This window comes from Moschus berezovskii, chromosome 12 (assembly GCF_049115385.1).
Source record: "Moschus berezovskii isolate FMDL1 chromosome 12, NW_MosBer_1.0, whole genome shotgun sequence".
Taxonomy (NCBI): domain Eukaryota; kingdom Metazoa; phylum Chordata; class Mammalia; order Artiodactyla; family Moschidae; genus Moschus; species Moschus berezovskii.
In genome coordinates, this window is record NC_142471.1 from 60099214 (window position 1) to 60113363 (window position 14150).

Genomic DNA, 14150 nt, shown 5'->3' on the forward strand with positions numbered 1-14150 from the left:
TTGCTATCCATACTTAACTGTTCGGCAGATGGTTCACTTCTTTAACAAGGATTTGTTTGACTCATATGTGCATTCTGTGATAGTAGCCAGTGTATTTTGAGTACTTGCTATGTGTCAGTTATTGTGCTAAGAATTTTTCATATGTTTGCTAATTTAATCCTTATAACTCTCTGATGTAGATACTTTTTAAATCCCTGTTTTATTTTTGAGAGAATTTGGATTCAGAGAATTTGTGTGGTTTATCTGAGGTTGAACAGCTACTAAGTGATGTTTTTAATTCCATCTTATCCATTCGTCCATCTGTCTGTCTATCAGTTCTTTATATTAGGGACTCTATTCTAGGGCTGGTTGTACAGCAGGGAACAAAACAGACAAAACTGTCCGCCTTCCTGCAGCTTACATTCCAGTGAGCAAAAATAAAAACTAGAAGTGTGAAGTAGAGAGTATATTAAATAGTGCTAAGAGTGATGCAGTAACAAAGTGAATTCATTTATTTTAGAAAAAAAATAAAGCAGGAAAGGGAATAGTGTGTGTGTGTGTGTGTGTGTGTGTGTGTGTGTTTATAATGTGGATATTGTGGCCAGAAAGGGCTTCATCAAGGAGACCAGAAAACCTGAGGGAGGCAGCCATGTATGATAAATGTGGTCAGAAGAGGAAACAACATGTGCAAAGGATAGGACAGGAGTGTGCTTGGTGCGTTTCAGGAACCACAAGGAGGCCAGTGCTGCTGGCATGGAATAAGTATTAGGAAATGAGGTCACTGTGATAATATGGGGCAGGATTACATAGGGCTCTATAGGCTGTTTTAAGAAAAAGGGTTTTGAGCAGAAGAAAGATATGGGGTTTGACTTTATTTTTAGTGGGATTATTTTGTCTACTTTGTTGAGTACAGACTGAAGGGAGATAACGGTGGAATCAAGGAGACTGCTTAGGAAGCTGTCCGGAATAATCTAGGGAACACAAATTGATGGCTTAGTCCAGGGTGATACCAGTGGGGAAGCAGTGAGATGTGGTTGGATTGTTTTAGTGGGGAGGTGAGAGAAAGAATAGTCAAGAGTGATTTCAAGGTTTTTTGCCTCAACAACTGGAAGAATGGAGTTTACTAAGATGAGGGAAGGCCATGGGAGGACCAGGGTTTGGGAAAGAAGATAGGAATTCATTTTGGCCATACCTGAGATGCTTATCATACATCCAGTTGGAGAGATGCATGAGTATGAAGGTCAAAGGAGAGGTCGGGACCAGAAATACAAATTTGGGAGGTGTCAGTGTTTATATAGTGTTTGGGCTTCCCTTGTGGCTCAGCTGGTAAAGAATCCACTTGCAATCCGGGAGACCTGGGTTCAATCCCTGGGTTGGGAAGATGCTCTGGAGAAGGGAAAGGCTACCCATTCCAGTATCCTGGCCTAGAGAATTCCATGGACTGTATAGTCCATGGGGTCACAAAGAGTCAGACAGGACTGAACGACTTTCACCTTCATTTTCCATGTTTATAGAATTTAATGCTCTAAGCCTAGAAGAGATTTAGACTGGTATAGGTAGAAAAGAGAAGATATCCAAGATCAGAGCCTAGTTCTAGCTCAGTTCTTCACTTGGCATGGAAATAATTGCAAAAGACCGGCTGGAGGAAATGGGACTTGAACTGAACCTCATCAATGGGCAACAGATCGGGGGGCACATTTTTGGAATGTCCCCAAGATTGCTTTCAGGTTCATTAATTTTCTAGGAGGACTCACAGAATTTAGCAAAACTGTTACACTCACGGTTACTATTTCCTACGACAAAAGGATATAGATTAAAATTAACAACAAGCAAAGGCAGGTAAGGCGGGGTCTAGGAGAGTTCCAGTGGGGAGCTTCCAGTTGTCTTTTCCTCTGGGAGTTGTGTGGACAGCACTTATTTCCCCCAGTGATGATGCATGGTAATACATATGGAGTATTATTAACCAGAGAGGCTCTCCCAAGCCATGGTGTCCAGGGTTTTTCCTGGGGGTTGATTCCATAGACATGGCCGACTGCTTGAGTTGCTGACCTTAGTCTTCAGCCCCTCCAGAACTGATTCCATGTGGCCCCTTGCCCCCATTAACTGTGAATCACATTGTCAGTCATATTGTTGTTGTTCAGTTGCTAAACCATTATCCGACTTTGCAACCCCATGGACTGTAGCATGCCAGCCTCCTCTGTCCTCCACTGTCTCCTGGAGTTTGCTCAAATTCATGTCCATTGGTTGGTGATACTGTCTAATCATCTCATCCTCTGCCATCCCATTATCCTTTTGCCTTCGATCTTTCCCAGTACTTAGACTATTTTACATTGTCCAAGTAAACAAAGGCATCTATCAGGCTGGACAAAACTGCCTAGGAGCTGGGAGCAAGACCCAAATGTTTCTTTGGGCAAGGTTAATCCTTTTCTGCATAGTGGATGGGGAAGTCACTTCGTGTCGAGACCGCAGGACCTGAGATACAGTAGGAGTGAAAATGCAGTGTTTAGAGAACATTGTGGTAACTGCATTATGGCCTTGTACTTAAGAGTATGGACTCTGGAGACTTCCTGGGGGTCCAGTGGTTAAAACACCATACTTCCATGGCAGGGGACACCAGTTTGATCCCTGGTTGGAGAGCTAAGATCCCACAAGTCATGTGAAAGTTACTTAGTTGTGTCTGACTTTTTGAGACCCCATGGATAGTCCATGGAATTCTCCAGGTTAGAATATTGAAGTGGGTAGCCTTTCCCTTCTCCAGAGTATATTTCCAACCCAGGGATTGAACCCAGGTCTCCTGCATTGCAGGCGAATATTTTACCAGCTGAGCCACAAGGAAAGCCCAGCAATACTGGAGTGGGTAGCTTATCCCTTCTCCAGGGGATCTTCCCGACCCAGGAATGGAACAGAGGTCTCCTGCATTGCAGGCAGATTCTTTACCAACTGAGCTATCAGGGAAGCCCACAAGTCATGAGGCATGGCCAAAAAATAGAAAAAAAAGAATATGAACTCTGGAGCCACATTACCAGGATTCAGACCCCATATTCATGTTCATTCCACAACTAGCAACTAGCTGTCACTTGCTAGTTGTGGAATTTATGACAGTTTACATAATCTGTAACTTATCTGTAAGTTAGTGAGGGTAATAACAGTATTTATGTTTTAGGCTTGTTATGAAGATGAAAGAGTTAATATATAAAGCACTCAGAATATGTCCTGACACATAATAAATGCTGTAGAAATCAGAAGTTTGTTTATTCATTCCTTAATCATTCAGTTAGTGATTCTTTTTTGAGCACTAGTGTGTTGAAGGCTCATCTCTTAAGTTTCAGACCTTTAATTCCAGATACTTAGTAATATATCTAGAGGACTTGTGGCTCTTTAAATACTAATGTGTTCAAAAGAAATTAAGTATTTTTCAACCAAACTGTTTCTACTGATGTTATTACTAACAACCTAGTTTGTTTGTTCAGAGATTTCATTTTAAAATATCAGCTCTTGTAGAGATTGAGCTTAATAAAGAAGAAATTTTGGTGAACTGGGAAGTTAATGATAGCTTTCTTTTTGTGTCTGTACAGGTCTGTGTATGATGACCAACCAAATGCACACAAGAAGTTTATGGAAAAGTTAGATGCTTGTATCCGTAATCATGACAAGGAAATTGAAAAGATGTGTAATTTTCATCATCAGGGTTTTGTGGATGCTATAACAGAACTCCTTAAAGTAAGGACTGATGCAGAGAAACTTAAGGTAAGAAATATGTTAAGATTCTATTTACCTTTGCTATCAAATCACTTACATATTTATAGTGCATATTTACAAATTATTATTAAATGTACTGTTTTAAGAAGTGGATTAGTGTACATATTTGGGAATGCTTTATTAATACATTTGTCATGCTGATTACAGGAATTCTCTCTCTCTCTTTTTTTTTTGGTAATGCATTGACTTAACAGGATTTCTGTCCTTACAAGAAATGAACTAAAAAAATTTGCACAGTGAAAGACCTCATTTGGAGTTTTAGAGTTCTCAAGTGACAATTAGTACAATTTTTTGATAAAAAATTATTTTCTGAAAACTTGTAAAAACTTATAAGTGATTGTGTTTTCAAAATTATTTAATAATAGTGAAACTTTGTTTTTCTTCGCTTAATAGCAATGTGTAATTTTCTTAAAGCAAGTTGGTCTACATTTTCTGCCACACAGCTAAAACATTATTTATGAAATAAGACCTGGATTTGTTCTGTCAGAATATAAAGTATTTAGTAATAAGAATTGTCCTATTTATCTTTCTTCACATTTGGAGAGCTTAGCAGACAGAACGACCCTGGTTCACCAAAGGTTATGATTAGAAAACCATTATATAAAGGATATTCAGATAACAAGAGACCAAATACGGCATCAATGAGGTCACTGAGCATCTTTGTTCAGAAATTAATGAGATTTTTAATAAACCAGAATGTGCTTCCTTACTATGATGACCTAATGAGTCACTTAATATGTGGGAAAATTTGAGGTTGAGCTTTGCCTGCACCTGCAGCATTAAAATGTTGCTGTGGATTGAGATTTCCGTGTTTGATGTTAATCAACCACCCAGTGTTTGCATTCAGCAAAGTATGAATGTTTAATTACCATAAAATGCAATCACCATTTCCTACAGACAATGAATGGCACATAGACCTCATTGAAGTTATCAAAAAGGGACCAGTGGTCAATTGGGTCAGTGATTTGAATTGTTTGACAGACTTAGAGAAGCAAGTAAAGTTCAAAAATCTAGATTAAATTTGAGAAGTTTGCCACAGAATCTGTTAAAAAGAACTGTCATAAGTAATTGAAGTTAACAAAAGCCCTTTTCAATCAAAAGTTCAAGTTCAAGCTGTAGAGTTAATTTGAATTTGCATTTCTTTGTTCTAAGTTTCTCATGAAGCATGATCTGATTACAAGGGTGAGCAGTTACATCAGGGCAGTTTTATGCATATTTGTCTAACTAAGGTGAAATTATTTTTAAGGTGCAAGTTACTGATACCAATCGAAGATTTCAAGATGCTGGAAAGGAGGTGAGAAAATGATTTATTTTTTTGTGTATTCAATATGTGGATGCAATTTAACTGTTCATTTGAAATACGGGCATTTCTTCTCTTTAAGGTGATAGTCCAAACAGAAGATATTATTCGATGTAGAATTCAGCAGAGAAATATTACAACTGTAGTAGAAAAATTACAGTTATGCCTTCCAGGTGAGTTAAGCATCTGTAATGTAACATTCAGTTTGGTGAAATTATAATTTAATGGTGTTTAATCATTATTCATTATGGGAATTATAGATTACTTGGTGATTGTTCCCCCAGTGCCCATGGTTTTCTTTCCTATCTACTTTATTCCCTGAATTTTCATCTTTTTCCTTATTATAAGGCCCCTATTTGATGATCTGTCACATCAGTCTCCTAGAACAACCTCTACCTTTCCATTCCCTTTCAGCCTCGTTTGCCCTTTGTCCCTCCCCAACCCCTCCTTCCCCCCCACCAGAATACTTTCCCATGGAGAGTGTCTTTTGATTCCATTTCTTTCATTTTCCTAATTTGCCTATCTTTTTAAACCTCTAGTTTTCCATTGTTTTCTTTTTGTCACTTAAGCAGTTGGTCTTTGCTCACAATTTCATTTGACTATTAAGATAACATACAGAAGTGCCAGATATTCTCCCTTTTTCAGTCTTGCCTTTCAGCCTATGTTTTGGGAAGACTGACTTATTAGGTTTCTGAGTTTTCTGGTCTCTCTGTTAAGACTCATATATTACTGGGACATTTCAAATAAATTCTGAATAAACTAGCCAGTATTTTCTTCACCTGGATATACCCTGTTCAAAAAAAGGAATCAGGTATATGACTTCTTTTTCTTAATATAGTAAGCTAAGTCCATCTCAGTGTCCTATTTTTTAACTTTTTTTTGTAAGGAAGGAACCTGAACCTCCATATTCAGGGAGATAGAATAAGGTGCTTTGTATAATATTCACATAATGTAAATTTAGCTTAGACTACAAGTCACATAATTTGTTAGCATATTGTATTAGTTAAAGAAAAATTGTTTGCTGACTTGTAAGAATAAAATTTCATTTTTTTATGGTCACTGAAGTTCTGCTCATCTTAACAAAGGGATATGTGCACATTAACTTTGACTAAATAAAATATCTACTTATTGTGTTAGATTTTAGGGTTGGAAACTTAGTTCCATATAATAATGCTTAATAATACCTCTTTGCCACCATCATATACACTGAAATAGTCATGAACACAGCCTCATAAGTTTGAATGCTTTGTCCTTGAACTGTAAGTAGTAAGCCTAAAAAAAATTGGGTTCTCGTGGAATGAGGAAGAGTAAATTCAGCTTATTCAACCCTAATGAGCTGTTTGAAATAGAGAAATAAAGGGAAGTAGAAGTTAAGAGTTTTTTATTGTTACTGTCTTTGCTCTCAAGGCTGAACAGGAAATCTGAGTTCATGTAAACATTGTATTCTTAATAGCTACATCTAGAACCACCTCTTTCCCTCCGTCCATCCTTCTATCTAATTATTCACTCATACATACTTTTCTGTGTCAGGCATTATGGTAGATATTAGAAATATAAAGTTGAAAATGATGTAGTCCCAGCTCTGAAGGATCCTACAATCTAATATGAATAAAGACAAACAAGTCATTACTGTATAATTGCCTAACTTCCTCCTTAGATTAAGAGGGGTATAAGAAGTCACGAGGTTGGGGTAAACAATTAATTTTCCTGGTGTTGTAGTTAGTTATTTTTGGGAAGGTATTATTTAAATATGAAAACAGTATGGAAATAATATAAGGTAGATGTGAAATTTACATGAATTGTTGAGATAAAACAGGAGACTTCAAAACAAGTTTATAGTTGTAGCAGCAGTTTTAGGCTCTTTCCTAGGTTATGTGTTCACTCTAATGCTTTGGATGGAAAATGTGAGATATATTGCATTGCAATAAACGGACTTTGATAGAGATATACATGGGGTCTGCAGAGTTAGGGCTGGTTCATTATAGCCACCACTGCAGTTTTTATGGTTTTTCAGACAATTAAACAATATCTTTTGTGAACTTGAAACCCCCTAGGGAGTAGCCATAAGAGTGTAAAAAATCTGGAAAAAAATGTGTCTGTCTCTCTTGTCTAGGAAAATGTGAGCTAGCTTAATGATCTCACAGTAATTCACCTGCTTTATACTTCAAAATTCTACTAAGGATGAGTGGTAATCTACATAGTTGCATTGAAACCTTTTTGGTGGCAGTGTGCCTTCTTGCTGAAGCTTAATAACAATTTTATTGAATAATTACATTTCTGAGCCTTTGATGAAAATGATAAAGATACTTTGTTATGTTTCTTTATGCCTTTATTATAATTTACTCTGTTCTGTAAACTTTTGAGATTTTTCTTTGTGAATTTGGTGTAAAATTTTGTTTCATGAGCTATAGCACAGTTACCTTATATATGTAGTATATTGAATCAAAATCAGTTAATCTCACTGTTGCTCAACTTTCTCTCTTAAATAACTAAGACCACACTTCTCCTTCCACTGCAGCAAGAAATAATTTGTTACTAGGTTGATGTCTCAGTTTTAGGTGTCAGCCTATGCAAGTGTTGCCAGTTCGATATAATGTATTAATTTATGTAATGGAGTGTTCAATATATGCAGAAATTAAAATGCTTTCATTTACTTGAAGTATAAAATTTTATTTGAAAATATAAGCCTAAATCAAAGTACAGAGAAAATTACTGAATTTACAATATGCTCTTCCCTGCTTTATTTTCATCTTTCAAATTTTTTTAATTTGGAAAGCTAAAAGAAGTTTTCTTTTTTTAATGCAGTGCTGGAAATGTACAGTAAGCTAAAAGAACAGATGAGTACAAAAAGGTGAGTTTCTTTCCTGTTTTTAATAAGAGGTTTTTTCCTATTACTGAAAGCATAAATAAAATTACTATAAATTATAGTGAATCATCTGAAGTTTTGCTTTCTATGTTTAACTGTTCTTTGTTAATGCAATTTACCAATTAGGGTCTTTCAATACAGCAATCCTTAGCCATTTATTTTTGGATCCTTGCCCTTACATATCAAAGATTGATAATATCGATGAAAGACAGATAGCTGAACAGGAATGAAAAAATATTGATTAACTTAACATGTTAATGTTGCATACAGTCAAAGGCTAAGTATGCATTTTGTGAAAGCAAAGTGTGGGTAGTTACATGTTGACAATCTGGACTGTGTAGTTCATGTTCTATTTTATAATACACATGAATACATGACAGATGAAAGATAGTTTATGGATTGCCATAGGAGCATTAGATATAATTATGTTTAAAATGTTTTAATAATGAACAATTTTAAATTGTGTAGAAAAATCAGAATCAGACATGATTGAAACAGCGAGATAATCCCTTCTTCTTGTTTATTAATAGCTGCTTAATTATCATAGCACATTATATGCAAATATATATTCAGGAGATTTGTATATGTACTGCTTTGTGTAATGCTTTGCATTGAATTTTACTGGACTTTATCAATTGGTACTAATTAGTAGAATGATTTTGTTCCTTCCTAATACATGACCCACAAACTATTCTAAAACAGTCTTTTATGTATATATTATTAATATATTGTATATTATCTATCAAAGTTGTACATCCTCCTATTTTAAATAATAGTTAATAGTTCTGTGTGTTTGTTGCAAAAAAAGAAAGACCAGACATCACCTTCCCTTCTTGCCATTCACTACTCCTTCTTCTAGGGTCAAAAACTTCCCTTTTTTAAGAAATTATTTTTGGTGTTTACATTTATGTCTTTAAATAGCTAAATTTACTGTTGCTTCACTATTTTCAAGGTTGGGGCATTATGTATTTCTTCAGATATTTCATAATCTAGTACTTATATGTAAATTTCCCCAGTTGTCCCCCAAATGTCTTTTATGTATTTTTTGTCCCTGTAATCTAGAACAGCCTTCCCACTTTGCTTTGTTTTTCATGAAAGAGTTCAGATTAGTTTTAGACCAGGGCATTTTGGATTTGTTTATTTCGTCATGTTTAGATTCAGATTAAATGTTTTCGGTAAGAGTACAACATAAATGATATTGTGTATGACAGCAAAAGTCATGTGCTGTCAGATTATCTCTGCTGCTACTGCTAAGTCACTTCAGTCGTGTCCAACTCTGTGTGACCCCATAGATGGCAGCCCACCAGGCTCCCCCGTCCCTGGGATTCTCCAGGCAAGAACACTGGAGTGGGTTGCCATTTCCTTCTCCAATGTGTGAAAGTGAAAAGTGAAAGTGAAGTTGCTCAGTCGTGTCTGACCCTTAGCGACCCCACGGACTGCAGCCTACCAGGCTCCTCCATCCGTGGGATTTTCTAGGCAAGAGTACTGGAGTGGCTTGCCATTGCCTTCTCCGATCAGATTATCTCTAGATTATCCTAAATTTGATCATGTGCTTAAGGGGATGGCTTAAGAAAAGGTATGTTTTTCTCTTTGCAGCTAATAAGTAGATGTCTGGTGATTCCCTGGTGAATGCTCATATTTAGTGCATGGTGTGTGTGAGTGCTCAGTCATGTCCAACTCTGTGCGACCCTATAGACTGTAGCCTGCCAGGTTCCTGTGTCCATGGGATTTTCTAGGCAAGAATACTTGAGTGGGTTGATATTTCATCCTCCAGGGAATCTCCCTGACCCAGGGATTGAACCTGCAACTCCTGAGTCTCCTGCATTGCAGGCAGATTCTTTACAGCTGAGCCTAGTGCAGTGGACATTAAAAAACTGATTGCAAGCTCTGGGTATATGGGTGGGTCTGGTTTATTGTGAGTTTTACCATAAGGTTATCCGAGTGGGCCTTTTTAGTTGGGGAGTTTGTGATGTTAGAATCTGGAGTTGTTTCTTCTGGGTCTGGTTAGATTTTCTAGAGGAGACTTCTCCTGTCTCCTCTCTGGAGGGTAAAGATCTGACTTCTGGTATTCTGGGATGTGAGTTGGAGAAGAGGGCATCTACTGTATATGGGCTCAACTAATCCTTTTCCCAGGTGGCTCAGTGGTAGAGAATCTGCAATGCAGGAGACACAGGTTCAATCCCTGGGTCAAGATGATCCCCTGGAGAAGGAAATGGTGACCTGCTCCCGTATTCTTGCCTGGGAAATCCAGTGGACAGAGGAACCTGGTGGGCTACAGTATATGAGGTTGCAAAAGAGTCAGATAAGACTTAAGAGACTAACCAGCAACATATTATTGCCTTCAACCTTGAGTAGTGTCCCCATTTGAGAAATTATTTGGTTTGGTCTGTTTAGCATTTTACCACGATGGAAAAAGGCAGTTGTTTAGATGCTTGTCAGGAAGAGAATCTAGGGTCTGCTTCTTAAACACATTTTAATCAGTATTCCTTACTTTACCCTTCCTTTTGGGGTTTTGTAAGGGCTATTCCTTTCAATAGCCCTCCTATTGGACACTTCTGCATCCATAAATAGTGAGATTCCTGTCAGATCAGATCAGATCAGATCAGTCGCTCAGTCGTGTCCGACTCTCCGCGACCCCATGAATCACAGCACGCCAGGCCTCCCTGTCCATCACCAACTCCCGGAGTACACTCAAACTCATGTCCACAGAGTCGGTGATGCCATCCAGCCATCTCATTCTCCGTCGTCCCCTTCTCCTCCTGCCCCCAACCTTTCCCAGCATCAGAGTCTTTTCCAGTGAGTCAACTCGTCGCATGAGGTGGCCAAAGTATTGCAGCTTCAGGTTTAGCGTCAGTCCCTCCAATGAACATCCAGGATTGATCTCCTCTAGAATGGACTGGTTGGATCTCCTTGCAGTATAAGGGACTCTCAAGAGTCTTCTCCAACACCACAGTTCAAAAGCATCGATTCTTCGGCGATCAGCCTTCCTCACAGTCCAACTCTCACATCCATACATGACCACAGGAAAAACCATTGCCTTGACTAGACGGACCTTGCTTGGCAAAGTAATGTCTCTGCTTTTTAATATACTATCAAGGTTGGTCATAACTTTCCTTCCAAGGAGCAAGCGTCTTTTAATTTCATAGCTGCAATCAGCATCTGCAGTGATTTTGGAGCCCAAAAAAACAAAGTCTGACACTGTTTCCACTGTTTTTCCATCTATTTCCCATGAAGTGATGGGACCAGATGCCATGATCTTCGTTTTCTGAATGTTGAGCTTCAAGCCAACCTTTTCACTCTCCTCTTTCACTTTCATCAAGAGGCTTTTTAGTTCCTCTTCACTTTCTGCCATAAGGGTAGTGTCATCTGCATATCTGAGATTATTGATATTTCTCCCAGCAATCTTGATTCCAGCTTGTGCTTCTTCCAGCCCAGCGTTCCTCATGATGTACTCTGCATATAAGTTAAATAAGCAGGGTGACAATATACAACCTTGACGTACACCTTTTCCTATTTGGAACCAGTCTGTTGTTCCATGTCCAGTTCTAACTGTTGCTTCCTAACCTGCAACAAGTTTCTCAAGAGGCAGGTCAGGTGGTCTGGGATTCCCATCTCTTTCAGAATGTTCCACAGTTTGTTGTGATCCACACAGTCAAAGGCTTTGGCATAGTCAATGAAGCAGAAATAGATGTTTTTCTGGAACTCTCTTGCTTTCTCCATGATCCAGCGGATGTTGGCAATTTGATCTCTGGTGCCTCTGCCTTTTCTAAAACCTGCTTGAACATCTGGGAGTTCACGGTTTACATACTGCTGAAGCCTGGCTTGGAGAATTTTGAACATGACTTTACTAGCGTGTGAGATGAGTGCACCCTCTTCCAACAACACAAGAGAAGACTCTACACATGGACATCACCAGATGGTCAACACCGAAATCAGATTGATTATATTCTTTGCAACCAAAGATGGAGAAGCTGTATACAGTTAGCGAAAACAAGACCAGGAGCTGACTGTGGCTCAGGTCATGAACTCCTTATTGCGAAATTCAGACTTAAATTGAAGAAAGTAGGGAAAACCACTAGACCATTCAGATATGACCTAAATCAAATCCCTTATGATTATACAGTGGAAGTGAGAAATAGATTTAAGGGACTAGATCTGATAGATAGAGTGCCTGATGAACTCTGGACGGAGGTTCGTGACATTGTACAGGAGACAGGGACCAAGACCATCCCCATGGAAAAGAAATGCAAAAGAGCGAAATGGCTGTCTGAGGAGGCCTTACAAATAGCTGTGAAAAGAAGAGAGGCGAAAAGCAAAGGAGAAAAGGAAAGATATAGGCATCTGAATGCAGTTCCAAAGAGTAGCAAGGAGAGATAAGAAAGACTTCCTCAGTGATCAATGCAAAGAAATAGAGAAAAACAACAAAATGGGAAAGACAAGAGACCTCTTCAAGAAAATTAGAGATTCCAAGGGAACATTTCATGCAAAGATGGGCTCGATAAAGGACAGAAATGGTATGGACCTAACAGAAGCAGAAGATATTAAGAAGAGGTGGCAGGAATACACAGAAGAACTGTACAAAAAAGATCTTCACGACCAAGATAGTCACGATAACGTGATCACTGACCTAGAGCCAGACATCTTGGAATGTGATGTCAAGTGGGCCTTAGAAAGCATCACTACGAACAAAGCTAGTGGAGGTGATGGAATTCCAGTTGAGCTATTTCAAGTCTTGAAAGATGATGCTGTGAAAGTGCTGCACTCAATATGCCAGCAGATTTGGAAAACTCAGCAGTGGCCACAGGACTGGAAGAGGTCAGTCTTCATTCCAATCCCAAAGAAAGGCAATGCCAAAGAGATTCCTGTCACTTATATTTTTTGGAGTTTTTGTAGAATAAATTAGTTTGTTCTTGGTTTTCCCCTGTTAGAATTCATTTTCTCAGGTTTGCTGAGTTATTTTTTTTTTTTACCACTTGTCTATCAACTTTCCAGATTCTAAAATTTCATTGTACTCTTTTTCTTTTCTCTTCATCTGTGTGGGTTTATGCTTTTTAAAAAATCCCTTCATTATCTTATTATTGGTGTTTCAAAAAGGAGTAAAGTGGAAAACATGTATTCAGTCTGCCATCTCACTAGATATTTAGTCTCTGCTGCTGCTGCTGCTGCTAAGTCGCTTCAGTTGTGTCCGACTCTGTGCGACCCCATAGATGGCAGCCCACCAGGCTCCCCCGTCCCTGGGATTCTCCAGGCAAGAACACTGGAATGGGTTGCCATTTCCTTCTCCAGTGCATGAAAGTGAAAAGTGAAAGTGAAGTCGCTCAGTCGTGTCTGACTCCTAGCGACCCCATGGACTGCAGCCTACCAGGCTCCTCTGTCCATGGGATTTTCCAGGCAAGAACACTGGAGTGGGGTGCCATTGCCTTCTCCAATTTAGTCTCTACTTCTCTTTTTTTGGGCTTATGGTGCCCTGCCATATGTTTTTGTAAGTATGGGTGTCCACATGGGATAATGAAACACTGGGTACAGGCAGATGTTATTCCTACTGATCAACTGGAGGTTGCAAATTAAGTGACCTACAGAATCGAGCTAGCACACAGTTGTATTTGGTTTGACGAAAATTGTTTTTTATTAGTTACTGTCACTTCACATTTGTTTAAAAAGTACCTGGATTTATATTTGGATGACTCCTAAATTTAATCTCAAATCTTAAGCTCTAGTGTAATATCCCCGATTCTTTTCTTTTTTTAAAGTTTTTTATTTTATATTGGGATATCAGTTCAGTTCAGTTCAGTCGCTCAGTTGTGTCCAACTCTTTGTGACCCCATGGACTGCAGCATGCAGTCCCTGCCCATCATCAACTCCCAGAGCTTGTTCAAACTCATATCCTTCAAATCGGTGATGCCATCCAGCCATCTCATCCTCTGTCGTTCCTTTCTCCTTCTACCTTCAATCTTTCACAGCATCAGGGTCTTTTCTAATGAGTCATTTCTTCTCATCAGATGGCCAAAGTATTAGAACTTCAGCTTCAGTATCAGTTCTTCCAATGAATATTCAGGATTGATTGCCGGAGAAGGCAATGGCAAGCCACTCCAGTACTCTTGCCTGGAAAATCCCATGGATGGAGGTGCCTGGTAGGCTGCAGTCTGTGGGGTCGCTAAGGGTCGGACACGACTGAGTGACTTCACTTTCACTTTTCTTTAGGATTGAATGGTTTGGTCTCCTTGCAGTCCAAGGGACTCTCAAGAG

General features: G+C 38.7%; 1 protein-coding gene across 5 annotated transcripts in view; it reads left to right on the plus strand.

Moving 5' to 3' along the window:
• Window positions 1-14150, plus strand: part of EXOC6 (exocyst complex component 6) — a 193852-nt gene that overhangs the window by 49025 nt on the left and 130677 nt on the right. For all 5 annotated transcript variants that reach the window (XR_008685777.2, XM_055425072.2, XM_055425073.2 and 2 more), the window contains exons 2-5: window positions 3555-3726; window positions 4985-5032; window positions 5121-5211; window positions 7844-7889. Coding sequence is in view for 4 of the 5 variants with exons in the window: in XM_055425072.2 (XP_055281047.1) it covers window positions 3555-3726; window positions 4985-5032; window positions 5121-5211; window positions 7844-7889 (357 nt within the window). In the remaining variant the exon portion in view is untranslated. The remainder of the gene's footprint in view (window positions 1-3554; window positions 3727-4984; window positions 5033-5120; window positions 5212-7843; window positions 7890-14150) is intronic.